Genomic DNA, 21,114 nt, shown 5'->3' with positions numbered 1-21,114 from the left:
ACTTTTAAAGAGTTGCATGTGCTTTCTTTTTTCCCCCTGCGGAAGCAAAGCGAGCTAAAAGCTACACCTACGCATGTCTTTGTGATTTCACCCCATCCCCGTGCATCAGCCCTGTCAGATAATGCCCAATGGCAGTGATTTGCTCTTGCATGGCTGGCAGCACTAAGACGGAGGCTGTGCAAGGTTTGACAGAGCACAAGGATTAGAGTCAATGTAATACAAACAGCTTTTGATACTCTGAAGAGGTGGATAGAATTACCATATGATCGATGGCAGTCTGGTCTTGTCTTGTATATACATGCATGAAACATTTATGAAACAGCCACCACCAAGGTCTCCTTGTCCATGACAGCATGAATCTCTGCCATTTCTCCTGCCCTTGGTTGGGGTATGAAGAGTTGTTTTCAAGCTGGAAAATGAACCCTGAATATGTCTCTTACTAGTGTCTAAGGGAGGGTTTAAGGAGCAGTGACACTCTGGGTGGCAGCTAAACACTGCCGTTTCATCCTGCACATATCGAGTTGAGACTCAGGGATCGATTGAGCCTGTGCCCAAGCAACCGCAATCTCCTCAGTAAATGCTCTACTTGCTTGGAGGTAATAAAAAATTGGAAAGAAAGCCAAGAACATCAGAAGTTGAAGAAAGAAAAAGAGGTAGAAGTAGAGGGAGAGAGAGAAGCAACCTTTATTAGAGGAGTTGATGTTAAGGTATCAGAGATCTTTTAGGCTTTCATTGTCCTTGGTTATTTGGAGGCCAATCCCTCTGGTATAGCCTTCATTAAGTTGTAAGCGTTGGAAGATTTGAGTCATTTCACGTTCATTCACAAAAAAACTAATAATATAATGAATTTGTGCAGATGTGGTAAAAAACTGTCTATGCCATAACAACCACATACGAGGATGTATACAAGGTATTACATACACAATACCTAAAACTACATACACAATACCTAAAACAACCTAAAAGTTGAAAAGTCAACAACAACAAGAGAGGTTGTCCTTCTTTCACAGCTATTTCTCATTGTGAATATTATTGTTTTTGATCGAAATAAAACATTTTGTCTGCTGAGCAAACCACACAGAGAAATTGATTAAATGAGCTTTGTCAAGACATTTATGATTCCTTTATATATGATGTGAAACTGACCAAGAGATATTTCTATAAAAGGAAGATGGAGAACACAATAAGTAGAACATGAACTTGAACATTTGAGCATGTACGCAAACTGAAATGCAATGGGGGAGGGAGGTTAAAGTGGGACAAGTCAAGGTCAAGACATGAGCCAGCCGTCCCAATGGCTTCGATTGGAGTTAATATCTGGTACTTCAAATCTTTTTCTGCAGCATCTCAACAGCCTGAATAGGCTTTTCTCTTCCCATCAACCTCTAGCCTCATCCTCACTGATGTGGAAAAAATACTGTCAAGAACAGAAAAGGGTTGATACTCTTTCGCTTGCTCCACTTTCAAACTTTTGAGTAGTACAAGAAGAAAAAGGACTAAACTGCAGAATTCAGAGCTAACAAGACATATAGAGCAAGGCAAAGAATGGATCCTTTCAGCAAAAGCCACACAACATAGTATCCTTCCTACATCTACAGGTGAATGCCATTATTAACACACATCCCCCCCCCCCCATCCTTCATTCAGCTCTCTGCCCTCAGCTGCTGCCAACACTGAGCAGGCGAATCAACCCTGACTTTACCATTATCCACCTTCCATGGCCCACTGCAGAGAGCGGACAAACACTGATGAATTGGCTCTTCCTCATTTGAATTGTGTTTAATTTCCCATTGTGTTGCCCTGGCTGATGAATGGCCAAATCAGGTCAATGCACCACTCAGGCTTGAGTTTCTGCCTTCCCATGAGCTCCCTAACATACTGTCCATGGATACCCTAATAACCCAATTTTACCTGTGTGTCTTTCCCGTATTCACCTGATTTAAAAAAAAAAAAAACAGGCTTTTACGCTGATCCTTGTCTAATTTGCAAGCTCAATAAGAGCTTGTTTGATACACAATATTCTTTGAATAGATGCTAATGAAAGAAGAAATTAGGAAAAAAGAAAAAAACACCCCATTTAATGGTTCGATATTAGCTTGAGTTCTTTGCGCTAAATCGAAATAGGATGCAGACAGAGGCTGAGCTTTAACAGTTACACCGTGGCACAGCATTAGTCAATAAGCTCTGGGATGAGGAGGGATCACTGGCATTGTTCACCATTCAATACAGCATGGATGGAGGAGAAAAATAGTAGATAGGCACAGTAGCCTCTATCTTTCCTCCAGCTCATGGAAACGCTATCCATAACAGCTCCCCTTGGCAACAGACACTGCACAGTGTTTAGATGTATATAGTACCTCCATTTTTCTTCACTTCCCCTCTTATTGTTGTGCCATTAAGAAGGACGAGGACTCGGATGAAAAACAAAGGGGCTCTGCAGTCACATATGTTGTATTTCATGGGCCTGTCTCTTGCAATTACATTTTGTCAGACAGACAATTAGCCTTGCTAATCAGTAGCTAACAGAAAGCGTCTTCTATAGCTCTGGAAGCATTGCTAATTCAATTACCAGAGCGCACTAACTGGGCTATTTAAATGCATGGAATGAAAAGCATGAATAGGATTGGAGATGCCGATACAAGCAAGTTTAGTGATACATAATGGAGTTTGAAGCCATGTTTAAAGGAGCGGCTGTGTTTAAAGAGGCTAAGCAGGGGGTCTCTGCTGTACTTTTTTATGTTCTTATGATGATGTGCGTAGTGACTTACACCTACAACCTTCCAAAGCCATGACATCAAGAGCAATTTCATGTGTAAATCTATGTGCAGCTTACATCAGCAGACATCTTACTGAATAGTAAATATTGTGCCTGCACATCAAAAGGTAATATCAGCTATTCATAAGACAGATTAGATTTTCCCCGGCAGGATTTGTCCGGCTCACGCTCTCAACCCGCCATCCTCTTGTAATGAGACACACAGCCAAGCGTTTCATAAAGTCAGACAGCTGTCAGCAACAAGTGTGTTCTCTGGACCCTCTTTATGCAAAATATATTCAATATCATGTCTGGAAACAGTGCTGTTTTGGAATTCAGCTCCTAACTCCCTCCTCCGTCTCTCTGACTACTTAAATCTGCCCACACTGTCTCCCTTGTTCTGGCTGATTCTTTCGTCGGACACTTTGTTGTTTATTCTGTCTTTTTGTCCTTTTTCTGTCATTTTCTCTGTCTTTCTTACTCCCTCCATGCCCACTCTCTCCCTTGGTATCTCTCCTGCACCCACCTCGTGTTGACAATAGCCCCCTGTGTGAGGGCTGACGAGAGGCACAATGGTTCATCTCTGAGGATTGTAGGGGACGGTATAAATAGGCAGACACACCCAACACTAAATATTTTCTTCAGCTTCCCGAAAGCAACAATTTTTTTTTTTTTTTTTGCCAACTGTGCCAAATTCCTTGTGGCTTGCTTTTAAAAATGTCTGCATCTTAATCACTTTAATCTTTCTGAAAGGATTACGCTGGTATGTTAATATGTGGGTCTAAATTTGTGGTTTTGGCAAGTATGTTTTAGTTATATTTAGACTGAAAAAGACGAGACCCACACACCCCACACCCCCAAAAAAGAGAAAAAATAAGATAACCTAACCATGGCAGGGTGGTTTAAACTCTTGTTATAAACATGTATCACATACCAGAGCTGAAAATGAAATAGTATATCATTCAAGGATGGTTCCTTATTCATTGCCACGGACGTTTCTTTTTAAACTTTTCGTATTTACACAAATAATTGTTTGATTAGCTTCTTCATCATGGGGTTTCAGATTTAGATTGGGATGGATTAACTCTGAAAATACATTGAGTCTTCTTCAATAAATCATGATGTTTATTTCCACGCTATTCTCCCATTTAAAGTAAATTCATGATTAAACAGAGTGTGTTGAACAATATTGCTACTTGTACTTCTAATGGCAATTTGTGTACCATGAGAGATTTACCAATTTGTATCCAGCATGTTGTCCTATTATGGTGACTGAATCTAAAAACAAAGATGGCATGAGCAAAAAATCCAAACGTGAAGCTTAAAAATGTGTGACAGTCAATGGCTTTATTCACTGCTAATTTAAAGTTATCTGGTTTTACCTCCAGATAAATAGTTTCGACAGTAGCGGCATCAGCCTTATCTTTCCCATTACTTTGGTGAATAGGATGTTGTCATACTCGATGAAAATGATGACGAAAAATTTTAAGCATTACCTCTTGTAATGAACTGTAATTATCCTCTTCTATATGAGCTGTATATTTCCTTCTTTTCCACAATATCCACACATGATTACAGTGTCATCGTGGATATACTTTTCCCTTTTCTTGCCAATTCACCACCATGCTCGGCTCACTAAATTTAATCCCGGCCCCCTGTTATTCTCTCATCTTCTTTGTTTCCCCTCTAAGTCTCTATTTCCGTTTCTTATAGGTTGACAAAGGCGTCGGACAAAAGGGGTCTTTTGTGAAGCAGCTTCTTCCGATACAGCCAAGAATTATTATTTAACGACTGCACATTCCAGACATATTTCCAAAAAGGACAGATTCATCTTTGGAGCACGGTGGCTCCACAATAGCATGTTAATGAGCTTTTAATGTGTCTTAATGACACTGGCTCTTTCCTCTGCATGGCTGTGTTTCTGTTCTTTACTATGGATCATTTAAAGCAGTTCAGGGCGGCTTAAGTGGTCAATGATGCCAGCACATCCCCCACTTAAAGGCTCACCTCCTTCAGTCGCCATAAAGTTGACACTTCAAATGTGTAATGGGAGTATTTATCGTACTCTGAAAACCTTCTTTGACCTATTTTGGACCACGATAAATCAAATAATCACCCCGTAATCACAAAAGGAACCACTTTTCTCCCATTACTTTGAGCTCAAGTTGTATTTTTTTGCATTGTATTATGATTGATTTTAACACTGAACATGAGTGAGTCAGTGTTCAGAGCCATTCCATTAACAGGTTTGCCCCCCCCATGCGATTAGCGAAAGCACTTTTCTTCGCCCACTTTCAGCTCAGCTGGGACGATGCTTGTGCTGATGTGTGTGGTTTGTCTCTGTGGTGGCTGCAAGGCCCCCAGAATAGCCTGCTATGGCCTGGAATGTGAAGTGACACACGTACGCACACACAAACACACACGCAAACATGCACACAAACAGACACAGTAGAAAGAGAGAAGCCACCTCACATTAATACTCCTCATCTTATCCTCCCTGAATAATACCACACACCCCGAGTTCTCCTCTCTCTCTCTCTCTCTCTCTCTCTCTTTCTCTCTCAGCTCTTTTCTGACTTACTGCTTATGTGTGCATATGTGTGCACATTGATTCTACACTTCCCAAAGACCAGCAAGGCGGAAGACAAACACCTTGTTATAAAAAACACAAAGAAAACCCATAAAACGTTCTCTCAATAGAAATGAAAGAAGTTCTCTTAAGTTCCTTCTTGTCCTGGCATAAAACATCTCTGATACCGAGAATCTAATTTTCTCTTTCAGCTTCAGATATGTATACTATTTTCCCTCAGAGAGAGAGAAGTCCCGGGCCTCTGGATAATAGCCAGATTATTACCACAAGAAAGCCGTATCTGAGGCGAAAGAAGAAGTTGAATGCTTTTGGAGACATCTTGTCATGTCTTGGTGTTAAGGGTATTATTTCACCACCGAGTTCCTCTGTGAGGTATTCCTCTCTCTGCTATTTACAGAGCTGATGGCAGTGACGTCTTATTCTCTGTTCCCCCTTTCACATGTGCATTTCACAGAAAATGTCTGAAATTGTGAGCGCAAAAGGAGGATTTTTTTTACCCCAACTTTATTTTGTTGGGGTAAAATATTTCAGCCTCCCACTTAACGCCTGTAAGTAGTCAGGGAGGGGAAAATTATGTGAGCTTATTCATTTATATATATGAGCTTATTCATTTATTGAAGCTGCTTCTGCTCGCCAATCTGTCCAATTACAAGTACAGTATCATTCAAGGCAAAAACTCATATCACAAGTCTTTGTCCACCATCTTTGATATTTTGCAAACATTACTCTATGACTTCCATTCTCTTTTTACTTCAGGTCCAAGAGGAAACCTCAGGTATTGAAAAATGAAGTGCAATGGTGAAATGCAAAAAAACTGCAGTCCATAAAGTCACCACTTCCAGCTGGCCTCAAAAGCCATTCTTGCACGCAGTTGCATAATTAGGTGCATAGTATAGTTGACTGACAGGTGGGCACAGGACCTGCCTCAACTCCATCTCTTTCCCTCATACAAGATTAACTTAGATACTTAGAAACTTAGATAGTGTCAGTATTTCCAATTTGGCAACAACCATAGTTTGGTTTCAATATGCCTCTTTAGAAGCCAATGGGTGTTGCCACATTGTTTTATACAGTCTATGGTCATCTCCTGACTCCTGCTCTAGAAGTGGTCAGGGGACATTGGAGACTGTTTTGCATCTCTGTGTTCAGGCTTTTTTTATTTGTTCAGTATCCATCTCTCTGCCAACTGATAGTAGTGATGACTAATTATTTATGTCTTAAATGGGAGTGAACTCAATTCACGAATAACCAACTTTTATCAATGAAAAATTCCCCCAGAGGTAAAAAAAAATATATATTATAAAATAAACTGTAGAAATGGAAATTCACCTTCAGAGTAGGCAAGGCAAGGTTTTATCTCCTCTCTTTCCTGAAAATGCCAAAGCATCCCTGTGTTTTTTCCTCACATGTAAATCATGTTGACATCCTACTCTTGGGACTTGTGTGTTATGTCTTCAGATCTCTCCTTCTCCCTCACACATAAATCAAATTGGCATTTGGCTTGCTGAACGTTTACCTCGATTTCTCGGGGTCTCCTGCTGGTTTACACCTTAATTGGATTCTGTGTCTGTATTTAACACAGCATGTAAAAATGTGTTAACTGTAAGTATGTCTGAGTGTGCATATACGGACTGAAGATTGCATGAGAGATATAGTGTCAGATTTCCTTCTTTTTAAATCCCCTCCTCCCACTCAAGTCAAAGAATATTCAACACCCAGATATCTAGACTTCCAACTCATGGCAGGCTGATTTTCTATTACATCTGTGTCTCTATTTTCTTGTCTTCTGTGGCGTTTTTATTGCCAAGCTATCTCAGACATCAAGTCACCAGACATCAAATTGACTTTAAAGGTGGGATTTTTGCCACTGTTGAGAGCCAGCCATTGTTTTGTTTGGGTTCCCGAGTGCTTTTCAAAGTGGCTCATGGTGACAATGTTTCTGATGTTTGCTTCTTCTTGATGCTTTATTGGAAGCCTGACGCTGCTTTTTCTCTCTCCCCGCAGGAGGCTGAGTGGCACTGCGACGAGTTCACCAAGGGAGCCTGCTTCAGCCGCGGAAAATCTGAGGTAAGTTTAAGTGATACCTTAGCATTTGTCACTCTGTTATATTGCTTTATCAAACACTCATCACTGTCTGGAGAAAAACAAGTGCCAGTGTAGATTTTATCCACAAAACATTCTGTTTGAAAAGTTTTACTTGAAGTTTGGGTGTTACTCTGCAGCTTACTCAATCTTTACATTTTAAACAAGTGACCTAAGGAGTTTTTCCAGCCATTAAGGGGTTTGTGAGCGTGTGTGTGTGTGTGTGTGAAGTTGTGTGTCAGTGTGGCACACAAGAGATGACAAGGGACCAGAAACCAGAGTCGAATCCTAAATTAAAAAAATCACAAAAAGCACATTATTCTGGTCTTTTTTCGTCTTCGCTCTTTCTTGCTTCTTCTTAAACTCCCAAAAATGAACTCTCACCACTGATGTGCCAAAACGTTTCCAGCCAAACCCAAAATAAATTTCATGAAATCAAAACAATTATTTTTCACAGCCTCTTCACAAGAATGTCCTTGAATAACTAGAACTAGAAAGCAAACCTTTACCGCTTTCCTAAATTGCTGCAGCTTTCAAAACATGTGGTATTTTTCATTTTTACATTTTTTTTTGACAAAAATAGCACATTAACAACGGCTTGTTAACAGAGGAGCAGAAGAATTTCCCATCAGATTTACAGAGCTGCATTAAGGGTGGAGAAAGACTCAGTCCTCACCAAAAAAGAAATCACATCTCCCGAAGAGAGTACATCACAATCAAACATCTCTCGAAAATAAAAAATGACAAGTTATGATGAAACGTATTGGAGGCTGAAATCAACAACGCTCTGTTCATAGCAGGACATTGGGAATTCCTGCTTTGTATATGAGATTATCCTGAAAAGGGATCTAAATCAACTTGTGAAATAAAAAGCTTCCCCAGCCTCAGCTTAAATATTATTTATAGGCTTTGTACAAAGAGAGTTCCTTTTGTTGTGTAGCTTTCTGTGTGGTTAGCCTCCCATACAGCTGGTTTAGAGCTGAACTTGACTTGTATGTGAACTGTCCGGCCCTGAACTCTGTGTGTATGTGTGTACGTGTCTGTCTGTGTGTGTAGATGTGTGTGTGTGTGTGTGTGTGTGTGTGTGTGTGTGTGTGTGTGTGTGTGTGTGTGTGTGTGTGTGTGTGTGCACCAATGTGTATTTATCCTCCTATGAAAGGTGGTTAGGGGCCCATAATAGGCATGCAAGAAGAAAGCTGCTCTGAATTACAGACCAAAGCTTCTTCAGTCCTTGAGAGCCTCTGCTATATGAGACAGTAGAATTATTTTTCTCACTGTTCCCCTCTGAGGATCAGCTCCTGTGATGTACACTAAGAATAGCATTAGAAGACTTCATTCTCCCGCAGTTGACAGGGCTTTCGATGGTTTATTACCAAGCTCAGCATGCAGCTATATACCATCGCTTAAGCTATTACAGAGATACTGGGCCGTGCTTTGAGTGAGTTTACAAGTGATTGTAATTTTTTCCCCCCTAATGCACACGTCTGTTCTTCTCTTGTGTGTTTGATTTATTCTAACCAGAGGAAGAAAGGGAGATTTGAATTGACTTGACAGGACTTGATTGCTGCCTCTGTTTTGTTTTATAATGTGAGAGAGCCAAGCATAACAGCTTCTGTAATACAGTATGGACGGCGAACATTTGTCAGGAAGTTTTCATAAACAACTCCAGACAGTGAGGCTGTGCAAATATTAAATATGCCGTTATTTACCGAAGAAACAAGCTGAGGAGGAGAATCGAATTACACAGACTATCACCACCAGCTTGAGCACGCACATACACAAGTGTATAGTATGCATTGAGCTGTGCAAACTGCATAGATATATGAGCATTCATAACAAGTGTCACACACACACACGTACTCAGGCTGTGCTTAGCACCAGGAAACGAGTTGTTTTACGAGTCAACCTCCGTCTTGATAGGGGGAAATAAAAGGCCCTTCCCTTTTCCTCCCTCCATCTCTGCTACAGAGCTACCTACTCCTAAATCAGACTCCGGGGGGGGGGGGGGGGGGAGTCGCCCCGAGTGGCTCAGACAATAGCAGATTTACAAGGTTTTAAAAATCTACGAGGGGCCCTCACTAGCCCAGCCATGGCCTCTTTCACATGAAGGGGACCCTTTGAGTTTATTACCTTGTACTGGCACAAAAACAAATGTGGCACTCTGACATGAATACTGACTGCTGTTATTATATTTGCTTGGAGTTTTGTTGATGGAAATCCCAACAAAAAGCCTGACAGCAATGTTGAGAGTTCACAATGTTCAGCAGCAATCAATCATTCAATCAGTCACTCACTCCTTCTGTCTCTCTGCATTTGCCGTACACTTTTTAACCAGTGCTGAGTGGTTTGCTAGAAACCCCGGCCAAAACCTCAGAGGAGGCACGAGCCAAGGAAAGAGTGATGAGCATGTACTTCAGCATAATTTAGAGAAAAGTGGCTTGAATTGATTAATGTAGAAAGCAGGCTAAAAGAGAACATGACTGAAGCATATGAGAGGCTACACTTTCATTTTCACTTTTTGACAAGCCAACAAAGCCAAGGCAATTTTCTAAACTAATCCTGAGAGGTTCTGTCCCATGCCCGCTGCATTTATCTGTTCTCCACCTCATTCAGATCCCCCTCCAAATCTGGCCCCTGCTGAATTAAGATGTGACATGGCTAAGCCGTGTGGGCATTAGCCTTGATTTAACTCTGTCAAGCTTGGCCACGTTTGAGAATAGCCCTCCCGTGGTTGCAGGTGTTTGTCTTGTTTATTGGCACAAAGTGTAATTTTGTCCCTCTGTCTAATGCTGCTGCTTGTCAATGGATAGATAACGATGCCGCTGCATGCTCACTGCGAACCATGATTTGCTTGTGTTTTCTTCACAGGAGGAGTGCCAGAACTACATCAGGGTGCTGCTGGTGAATGGGAACAGGCTGTTTACCTGTGGAACCAACGCCTTCACTCCCATCTGCACCAACCGAACGGTATTAACAACAATTTTTTATTTTTTAACTTCTTTTTACTACTTTTGTCGAACTAGTCTTCTTTATTATCTTACTATGTAAATCCCAAGTATGTCAGTTGGTCTGATTTTCATATTGAGATTTGAGAGAAATTTAATATCCAGTGAATAATAATGGTCGGGCCAGCAGTGTTGCTAGAAAGCTAAGCAGATAACAATCTCACTGAAGATATATTTTTACAAACATCACTGGTATGATGGTTTGGTCCATTTTAAAGGCACACAATACTTTTTAATTGGAAAATCATATTTGGACCTGATACACATGTCAATGGATAATAGATTTTTGCCTTTCACTTTCCAACACACTCAGGTTTGGATATAAAGCTAGCCATTTAATATTGTTGCTTAGTGTAGCAACTAACCTAAGCTATTGTAAGCTAACCATTGCTAGGTGTTTCTGTTAAGAGCAAAGGCAGCTGACTAAAATGCTCTAGTCTTTTCTTTATACAACAGTCCCCCCTCTATGATTTATCACTGTGGTAAAGTTAACAGCAGCATAGGTTGTTGTTGTTTTTTTTGCTTTCTGAATGTCACATTTGTTATAAAAGACACTCAATTACCCAAGGAAAACAACTTAATGCATAATTGACAGTGATATTTCAGCCTGACTAAGTCTGATAGAAAATGCAAATAGCAAAGATTGAAGTGTTATCGACTTAATTAACAAAGTATGGAGGAAGGCGAAGGTTGATCAGCACATTTAAAGGAGGTGTGATTGAGACAGGATCTTGCTATCACAGGAAGTACAGTACGATCTCTCGTTGCGGCTCCCTTTGTGCACTCATGGATGTAGACTAATTACAAGATTAATTTGATTATTGGAGGTGTTTTTGGAGAAGTCGTGTTCCCTCAAACTTGTTAAACCTCCTCCTCAAAATGTTGCCATAAATTCATTACTTGCGGTAATCATGACATTGGCCCACAGGTAAACACAAAGGTGTTTCATTTGTGCTGCTTTCAGCACCTCTATGAGTCAATGCAGTTATTTAGCCTCTGTTATTTGTTTCAGCCCTCATACTTCAGCTGTGAATCTAGTGATTAAAATGGATGTTTAGTCATACTTGCTTAAAGTTTCTTTTGTGAGTCAGCACCTCTTGAAGCAACTAAGGTGTCAAAGCTTTACTTCTGTACTCACCATTTTGGAACTTGCTGCAACCCTTTCATTTCACTACAAAAGCATCAAGTGCTAATAAACATGTTTCTTATAACTAAAGTGTCAGATAAGAAACTTTTTTATCCCTTATCACAGCTGACAAGTGCTCAGTGAAGTAAGGCAAAGACCAATACTTAAAATGTCAGCGCTTTGTGCTCAACATAGAACTTATCAAATATCCACATGCCCACTTTTCTGGGATTTCAGAGGAGCAGGCGGCACGAGTTTACTATTACGCTGACATTTGTTTTTTGTTCAATAGCACTGCACCCAAAGGTCACAGGCTCATAATGACTGTTTACTGCTGTGAAAATACATATAGTGGAAATGTCATGACATTATTATAGCAGTATTTTATCAGCCGCTGTCATATTTACCCACTGAACGTCCATTAATGTGAAACACTGGTTGGGCGGAGCAACAGAAGAAGCATCTCGCTCTGACAGATTAACTATCAGCTGTGATGAATGAAGAAGCGAAGAAGCAGAATACTCTATTAGTTTAATAAGTGCTCTGAGGTTATTGATTCACACGGCTGTTAATTTCTCTGACTTTTAGGCACGCTGCCAATGGTCATGATATTGGAATAAAAGTAACATAAGACATTAACAAGAAATTAAACTGCTGCAATTTTGTACATTAAGGCACAAAAAGGGAAATATCTGACAACTTGGTGGAGGAACCAGTCCATGTTCATTTAGCATCACTTAATCCCATTTCAATTAACACGTTTTTTTTTTCTAGGGCAAGATTAAAGAAAAGCAACATTCCTTACATACAAGTAACAGTTGAATATACTTACCACTTAACCTTGAAACTCTTTTTCAGTAATCATTTCAAATTGTTAAAATGATCAAATATGTGTGACAAAGTTAACTTGACAGAACAGCAGTGTAAACAGTGTGTCCTGTGTTTGATGTGCTTTGTCGTGAATAGATGTTACCCTTCTTGATTTAGCAGCAATTTTGCTTTTATAATAGTCTTATGGGATCAAAGCCTTTCGATTGTTTCAGCTGTTATTTTAAAACCTACTCTTGCTATGGACGTGTAAACGGAAAATTAGACACCTTCTGAGTTTTTATTTTTTGTTTTCTTACCACAAATAAAACTAGAAGATATAAACCAATGATTCTGTAGCTTCGTGTGAAAACAGAAAACAGAGTAGAGCTTAGTCCGGCTGCATCAGAAGATGACAAAATCTGTCGTGTTTTTCCTATCATAAACAAAAGTAGAATTGCAAAATGTGATTTTTTTTCGGATAGATATGATGGACTGTATTGGAGGATTATTATCTTCTTAACTCGAACAGACCGAGGTTAGAATTTATTTTTTTGGTTTTCAGCCTTAAAATGTAACTATTTGAATTAGGTGCTGAGCAGCTTCATATTTACTCTGCAGTAATGATTGGATTTTTCATCCAACTCCAGTTAACTCTAACTCCTGCTAACTCTGGTTAAAAATGATTATGAAACTTCCTGTTTACTCACAGAACTTTGAAAGTAGTTAAGAGGTAAGTGAGGACGCTGTGGCTCTATTAACGCATGAAGTGTTCAAATGGTGGAAATAAAGCTGACGGCAGTGATGATTACACTTCGTTTGAGGAGTATGCTTGAGACCAAGTCGTTATATACAACAACAGAATTTATTGTGACAACTCATTGATTCTGTTCACATGTTCAGGATAGCTGTTAGGATGCGTCATTGGCCAGCCGCTCACAGTGACTCATCAATTAGAATCCTGTCTACAACCACATCTCAAGTTGTGTTTATAAATGAAGCTGATGGCTGGGTTTCCTGTCATAGTGGCTTTCTCTTTCTGTAGTGTCTCAGCAGCACCATACATAGTAGCCAACTGGCTAGCTAAGCGGTCTGTGTAAGTTATCCCTTTCAGAAAGCGTCTCAATCAGAGGCATTCAAAGTCATTTCAGTGTCCTCCCCTCACAGCTGCTGGGTGCACAGGAGTGACTTTCACTTCCCTTCTTCAAAATGCAACGAATGCACTGCAGCCTATCTATGTATCAGCTCTCCTCTTGTTTTTTCTAAATGACCCAATAGACCCCCCAAAAAAACGGCTATTCCGGCTCACGGAACAAGACGGGTCAATGGCTTTCATCTTGGCTCGGCAGGGCTAAGACAGGGAAGCTCTGTTGTGTTGTGCTTCGGTTGGAGCAGCGGTGGCCTCCTCCTCTGTGGAAGAGCTGCTTAAGATTAATCAGTGTCTGATCAAAACGTGCAGCAAAAGGTCCTCTGCATGAGCAGAATGGAGTCACAAATGTGGTAACCTTGCTTCACATAAAAGTAATTAATTTTCTAAATGATAATCTGTGCAATTCAAAACTTGAGATTAGTGCAATCTTTTAACTTTTTGTCATGCACGTTCCCTCAGACTTAAGATGAACTTGGATGGAAGCACAAACCATGAGCTAATCCTTGTATACTGTGTTTATTTTTGCACCATAAAATATAATTACATCCTGGATTTAAAAAATGCATTTCCCCTCTTTAGTATTCAAGGCTGAGTCACTGAGCTATGCCTTGTATATTTCTTCTTAACCAGGACCCGGTGCAGTGTGTCAGGGCTAAGCCAGGGTCATGCTGTAAAAGTATTTTTAAAATGCAGGGAGTCGGATTTGGCCTCATATTCAAAGGCAGAATACGGAGGAATACTGAATCTCACATGAAGCCTCTTTTAGGCTCAGAGAGGCTTCTCAAAGATGTGGTATAATAATGTTATAACCAGACAAGCAGATGTTTTTTTTTTTCTTCTTCTTCTTTTACAAACCAATGACACACTGCAGCCAATGGGGTTTTTTTTATTGAAGAAGCCTGGTTTGGGCCTATTTCACTTTCCTAGCAGATGGTTTCTTAACATTGGACTTAAAGCAGCTGCTCCATTTGTGCATTATACGCAGCTAATGATTCTAAATGTGTTCTCTGATTATGTTTTTTCTGCTCCTGAAGGTTTGTGCTCACATATATCTTTGTGTGTGTTTGGCAGTAGATGTAAACCAAACAAAACATAATGAGATGGGCTTTTTTTCCCCTGCCTGCATTATTTGCATATTGGCAGCAACAAACAAAGCATAACCAGACTTCTGCGGTTTGCATTTTAATGTTGCCCTCTGTTGCCCTCGCTTATATTTTTCTGGAGGTTTGACAAAGAGTTGATATTTAGAAATAACACTGGAATGCATCTTAAGGTCTCTTCTCTCAGAAGATTATTACAAGCAATCAAGCTCATTTTTTCTTTTCGGTGACTAGGTAACATCTTTTCAATGCCTAATTATCTGTTACACTTGTGTCCTTTTTTTTTATTGAAGCTGACAAACTTGACAGAAATCCATGATCAGATCAGCGGGATGGCGAGGTGTCCCTACAACCCCCTGCACAACTCCACCGCCCTCATCACTTCCAGTGGGGAGCTGTACGCAGCCACGGCCATGGACTTCTCGGGGCGAGACCCCGCCATCTATCGCAGCCTCGGAGGCCTGCCGCCGCTGCGCACTGCACAGTACAACTCCAAGTGGCTGAACGGTAAGAGGCTGTAGAAAGTTTAGCTAAAAGAAAAACGTACCTTAGCTTTTAATGAACTTTTTTTTTTTTTTTCATCTTCGTCCTCGTCTGTCACTGCTATCGAACATCAGCGCTGCAGGGATTTAGTGTTTTGCGCAAATAAACGTAAACACGACCGCTGCGTATCGAACAGAGGAGATAAAAAGTGTTTGTCATACTTGCGAGATTATTTACCATGTGAAGTCTAAGCCACAGAAACTCCTGATAATGGTGCTGTCGCCTTTTATCAGTAAAATCAATTATTTCTAGAGTTACTTAGCAACTTGAAAACCTCTATATTGAACTCACCTTCCTTATAGAAGCACACTATTATGAATTCTTCAGAAATCAATGGCGTTTTTTACCTGAAAACTCAGACCCGCTTTCAGGAGTAAATCTCTGCTGAGTGCTGATTGGAGCCCTTCAGACAGCTTAAGGTGTCCAGCCTGTAGAGAAGACGCTAAATCATTGTCTTGTCAGAAAGTGTCTCTGATTCACGTTTAAGATAGATTGAAAAATAAATTAAAAGCCACCACATACATCGCGTTTCAACCTTCGGAGAAAAGGTTTGATAACTAATTTTATGGCAAATTGATTTTTTTTCCCCCTCCGAGCTGCCCTCCGCAGGTGCAGAGGAGAAGAGGTTTGAAACGAGGGAGGGAGGGGAAACACTTTCATTTAAAGGTGGATTAAATCACTGTCAGGCAGAATAAAGTGTGCAGTTTGGATTCAATAATGTCATACATAAAGATGAACACCTTAGCTGTAACAGTGGCACTGGGGTTGCATGTTTCTGATAGGGTGAGAGCTATTACGCTACACCTGTTTTGGTCATTTCTCATCCTAACCTTTAGGTTCTCCAGAGTGAAAAATGAGTTTTTTTATTACAAGACAAAGTCATTAATAACATAGCCTGTAGTTATTAATCCTGATCACCTGCTGTTGTGTGGGCCTCGTGATCACACAGTCAATCAGTCATCACACATAACCCATTCTCTCTCCCACTCGCTCTCACTCTCACAGTGTTAAATATATGCTTTGGATAGTTTTTCTTCCTCTCTCGGCACTTTATCTTTCACAGGTCTCTCTGTGTTTATTTCCCCATTTTCTTTCGTACTCACTTACAGTTTTTTTTATGCTGCCCTCGTTTTTCAGAGCCTAACTTCGTCTCATCTTACGACATCGGCAACTTCACCTACTTCTTCTTCCGGGAAAACGCGGTGGAGCACGACTGCGGCCGCACGGTGTTTTCCCGCGCAGGCCGTGTCTGTAAGAATGACATCGGTGGTCGTTTCCTCCTTGAAGACACGTGGACCACCTTCATGAAGGCGAGGCTGAACTGCTCCCGACCAGGAGAAATCCCCTTCAATTACAACGAGCTGCAGGGAACGTTTTACCTGCCTGAGCTCGAGCTTCTCTATGGCATTTTCACCACTAATGTGTGAGTACTGTGAGCTCCATAAATTGATTACAAATGGTTTAACCTATGTTCCAAGGGTGCAGTGTTCACAATATCACCATGTCTATAGTCTGTTGATTCAAGCATATTTACCCAATCAAAAGCCTTGTAAGTCATTAGTCGGTCCTAGTTCTTGGCTTAATACTCAGATATGATCACATAATCCATCATTAATTCTAGCCTACCATTATTTATACCTGTTGGTGAGGGCGGGAGCCAATCCCAGCTGTCATTAGAGGAGGTACGCCATGGACATGTCACCAGATAGCTATGCACTCACATTTTACATCTATTTATTTAGAGTCACCAGTTGACCTCACATGCATGTGGGAGGAAGAGAGAGTTCTTACTGTAAAGAGAACATGGGAGGAACACATCCAAAGTCCACACAGTGGGGGGTCCATGAGTGAATAGAACCAGGAACCTTTTCGCTTATCACTCGATCCCCTTTGCCCCCCAATGTGAATACATTTAGTATACCAAATACCAAAGCGTATGGGTTTTAATGTTGTCAAACTTACTGTTTACTGCTGAAAGAATAGAAAACCAACCTTTACACTGTGGAGGATGCTTCTTGATATTACTGCAGGCGAGTTGACTTCTTCTCTATGACAAAGTACTGTAAGTACATATGTGACAGTAGCGTTCACTGGTAATTGGGAAGTTTGGTATATGGCATATCTTTGTGACACAAAGGTCACAAAGATATGCTCCCTCACCAATGCACTCTCCTGCAGACTTTCCTAAGAGACGACTTCACCACTAACTTAATGTAAAGATGTCTTTAATATGCACTTGATGGCCACACAGGCCACGCTGACTTTTTCCACAATAAAGTGTTCCTCACAGCAGACAAAATAAACAAGCAGTTTTTTGTTGTTGTATAGAACCGTATAATAAGTTAGCCAATCAGGCTACACAAGCCAGACAGGAGATGAAAAAAGGCTTTATCCGTCCTTGTTATAAACAGCAGTTTTGTTTAATGTTGGAAACACATTCCAATTTTGCAATTAAAATATTTTTCGCCGACAACTTGTTTTCTTTTTCTGCCATAAGTGATTTGTTTGTGATGTCTGTCACAGATTTGTCTGATTTCCAGAAGTCTACGTTTCTCCTTTATGTATTGCAATTTGCATTCATAATTGAGTCCATGCTAATCAAGCAGTTTGATTCAAATTGATAGATCTTGTTTTTAGGTTTCACAATCATCCCATTTCCATCAGCATTTTTGATAGTCTGTGGAAAAAAAATGAAAAAAAGATTGTCACTGAGAAGGATGAGACCAAGCTCACACTGATTTGATTCACACCAGCACTTATCATCAGATTTTTCTTTTATCCTTTGTTGATTTTAATGCACCCGCAGGATAGCTTCATGTATAATTCACAGTGTTTTTGGCGTCACACTGTCATTTGTGTAAACAAACGCACTTTGACTGCCTCGGAATAAACTTGGCATGTGACCTCTGTATTGCGCACACTGAGTTTATAAAACTGAGCAAAATGTATGACAATGGTGTTTGCCAACCAGAGTAAATCTTGATCTAAATTTTTCTCCTCCCATCACACTGAAAGCAGCTACAAACAGGATCACATATTCTAGTGCCATCTCACATTTAAAGACCATAAAAGAGGCTTATCACCAAGTATTAAAAGTTTACACTGTATTGTGCACAGGGGGGATGTAAGAGATGGGATGCGTCCATGGATGAAGACTTTAATTTTCTCTTTTCATAAACACACTTTGCGCTTTTATGTCTTTTTTGTCTCCTGCTAACAAACACGCACGCGCACACACACACACACACACACACACACACACACACACACACACACACACAAACCATTATTAAAAGCTGAGTAATCTATTCTTTATGGTCAATGCCTTCACATTGCTGAAAACGAAGTCTTTTGAAGGGTATTGGAAACATTTCCCCTCCTGCGGGCACCAGAGTTTAATGAACAGCCGCATTGGATTATAATTCACACCGCACAAGTCTCGCAGTTTGAGTTGAGAGCTAATACTCTCGTTCTTTACTTTCTCTCTTCAGAGGAAAGAGGCTGGCACTTGTTGAAAGTGACAGCTCAAAAAGTCAAAGCTGTATTTCAGACCTGAGATCTGTACAGTTAATCAGACAAGCTGAACAGCTTAATTGTGTCCTGGTGCTGGATTTATTAGCCAATAATGACAATCACTTACGCCAGATTCTGTGTCCGCCAGTCAAGAGTTTGATTTGTATTGTTGGCTGAGAGCAACTCAGACATACTGAGGTCAGCTTTACAAATACCAACACAATATCACCACAGTTTTCTTCTGTACTGCTGTGGTAGCCGGTGAAGTTTTCTCAAACTTTCCTCTTCTCTCTCTCTCCACCCCTCCGTCCGGTGATCCCCTTTCTTGTGTCTCTCTTCCTTCATTTTCTTTTCTTGACATTCAGAAACAGCATTGCTGCATCGGCGGTGTGTGCCTTCAATCTCAGCGCCATATCACAGGTTTTCAACGGGCCCTTCAAGTACCAGGAGAACTCACGGTCAGCGTGGCTGCCCTACCCCAACCCCAACCCGGACTTTCAGGTGAGAAAACTAAACTGAGTAGCCTTCGTCTTTGTTTGTTTGTTGTTTTTTTTATTTTGAGACAGCAAAATCATAAAACAAACACTGAAAATAGACAAAGAGTCTAAAGTTTTGTTTAAGGTGAGAGACACAATACAGCTTTTTTTGGAGCTCAATATGTTCATATGACAACTTGGTTAACAACTTTAATGTAAAGTTGTTGGTAGGCTTAGCTCAGCATTTTAACATGCTAACATGCTTGCCTATTAGCTTTACTCCATTAAACAAAGCCGGGGAGTGGGTTGTCTGGTTCAAGTTCAGGTACGGACCAAGGATATAGTTTAAGTTGCTGGACAAGTGCTAATTCACTTCCTGGACACTATCGAGGTGCCCTTGAGCAAATCGATGGCCCCTCAAGTGCTCGTTGTTGCCCATCCACATGCAGCCCCCCCACTCGAACTCGCCTCCATTCCTTAGAAAGCAAAAGAAAAGTTAAAAGATCAGGTTATTAATGCTGCCATCACATTGGTCTTCAGGGGTCCATGAATATTTCTGTCTGGATCAAAATCAGTCAGTTAAGACCAACTGAAAGACAAATATTGACATTACTATGGTAACCACTTGCATGTTGCAGTAAGCAGTTTATGAAATGGGCATGTGAGTTTAAAGTTAAGGGCTAATCTTCAATGATAATTTGTTCACGCTTTAGGCAATTTAGAACAAACACACTTCACAATCAGCCAAACAATTTGTGTGGCAGGGTGCATGCCCGAGGAAATTTATGCATGCGGTGTGTCCTGTCTAATAAAAGTGTGTTCACTCTGATGAGGCTGCCTCAGAGTCCCTGTGAGCTCCTCACTCTCATTAATTTCCTCTCTCTTTCAATCAACCCGCACTTTACTCATGAACACACACATCACGAGTGCTGGTTATAGAATCCAGTTATTTTTACAATGGTGCAATTATTCATTTAAGTATTTCATAGCCTGGCTTTGTTAAAAAAAATAAAAATAAAAAGCAGCCTCTTTCTAATAAACTCTCCATGTTTTTCACAAGTGGCTCTTTATGTTTATATTCCATCTTTTAAAGGAGGAGCACACGGAGCAATGCTGGGGCTCTAATCCTGATTTAAGGCGCTGCTCTTTACTGATGACACAGAGGGAATGTTTTATTAGCAGAAGTGGCTCTCAGTTGTAGCCGGCTTAGCAGATAGCGGGGGAGCTAATCCACGCAGCTCTCCATAAGGGATTGAATTCCCTCTGAGGTCTGGCTGCCAGTTGGTGACACGCACATCACTTCCACACATGCTTCCCATCAGGGGCCCCTCGATCATGTCTCCGCCGAGCTTGCACGCGCATGAGCATTTGCAATGCCTGCTATCAAGATGTGACATCTGTAATGACATGCTCGTGCAGAAAAAGTGCTAGCAGTGACAGTTTAAGAAATGCACACTCGTATGAATATGTAAAATGGAAAACGTTGCCCCCATACATCTATATGTCTGCCAATGCATTATTTGAAATAACTATTTTCCTCTACTTGCAGCAGTGCTGACCACAGATGTATCCTGTTTAGCATACTATTGGTACATTACAAATAGGGTTTTATATTTATAAATAGGCTTGTACAAGACTCAAGGAAAAAGACAGGGCCAGTTCTTCCTCTCTATCCACAAGAGCTGCTTCTCACCGCTGCACCGATGCACACTTTATCTAGGTTTCACTGACATCTTCATCAAGCATTTGTCAATGCTGGAGGATTAGATTTACGAGCGCAGGATTTATGGTCCGCCTGTTCTTTTTCAGCCCTTTGTGCGCTCACACCTACACACGTGCATGCACAAACACACACCTATGGGACACCAGTGCCCACAAAATCCACTGGACGCATACGTACTGTAAACAAACACGCCCACAATATAGAGGGTTGTAGATTACTGCCAAACAGGGATAATCATGACTGT

At 40.7% G+C, this 21,114-nt stretch overlaps 1 protein-coding gene across 4 annotated transcripts in view; it reads left to right on the top strand.

The window, feature by feature from the left end:
• The window catches only part of sema5a (sema domain, seven thrombospondin repeats (type 1 and type 1-like), transmembrane domain (TM) and short cytoplasmic domain, (semaphorin) 5A), a 119,328-nt gene that overhangs the window by 48,107 nt on the left and 50,107 nt on the right, over positions 1–21,114 (top strand). For all 4 annotated transcript variants that reach the window (XR_013780552.1, XR_013780553.1, XM_079361343.1 and 1 more), the window contains exons 5-9: positions 7,350–7,412; positions 10,296–10,394; positions 14,909–15,122; positions 16,296–16,581; positions 19,037–19,172. Coding sequence is in view for 2 of the 4 variants with exons in the window: in XM_079361343.1 (XP_079217469.1) it covers positions 7,350–7,412; positions 10,296–10,394; positions 14,909–15,122; positions 16,296–16,581; positions 19,037–19,172 (798 nt within the window). In the remaining 2 variants the exon portion in view is untranslated. The remainder of the gene's footprint in view (positions 1–7,349; positions 7,413–10,295; positions 10,395–14,908; positions 15,123–16,295; positions 16,582–19,036; positions 19,173–21,114) is intronic.

The sequence above is a fragment of the Symphodus melops genome (genome assembly GCF_947650265.1).
Source record: "Symphodus melops genome assembly, chromosome: 14".
Taxonomy (NCBI): Eukaryota; Metazoa; Chordata; class Actinopteri; order Labriformes; family Labridae; genus Symphodus; species Symphodus melops.
The sequence above is the reverse complement of the archived record's forward strand: the minus strand, read 5'-3'. Positions and strand labels throughout refer to the sequence as shown.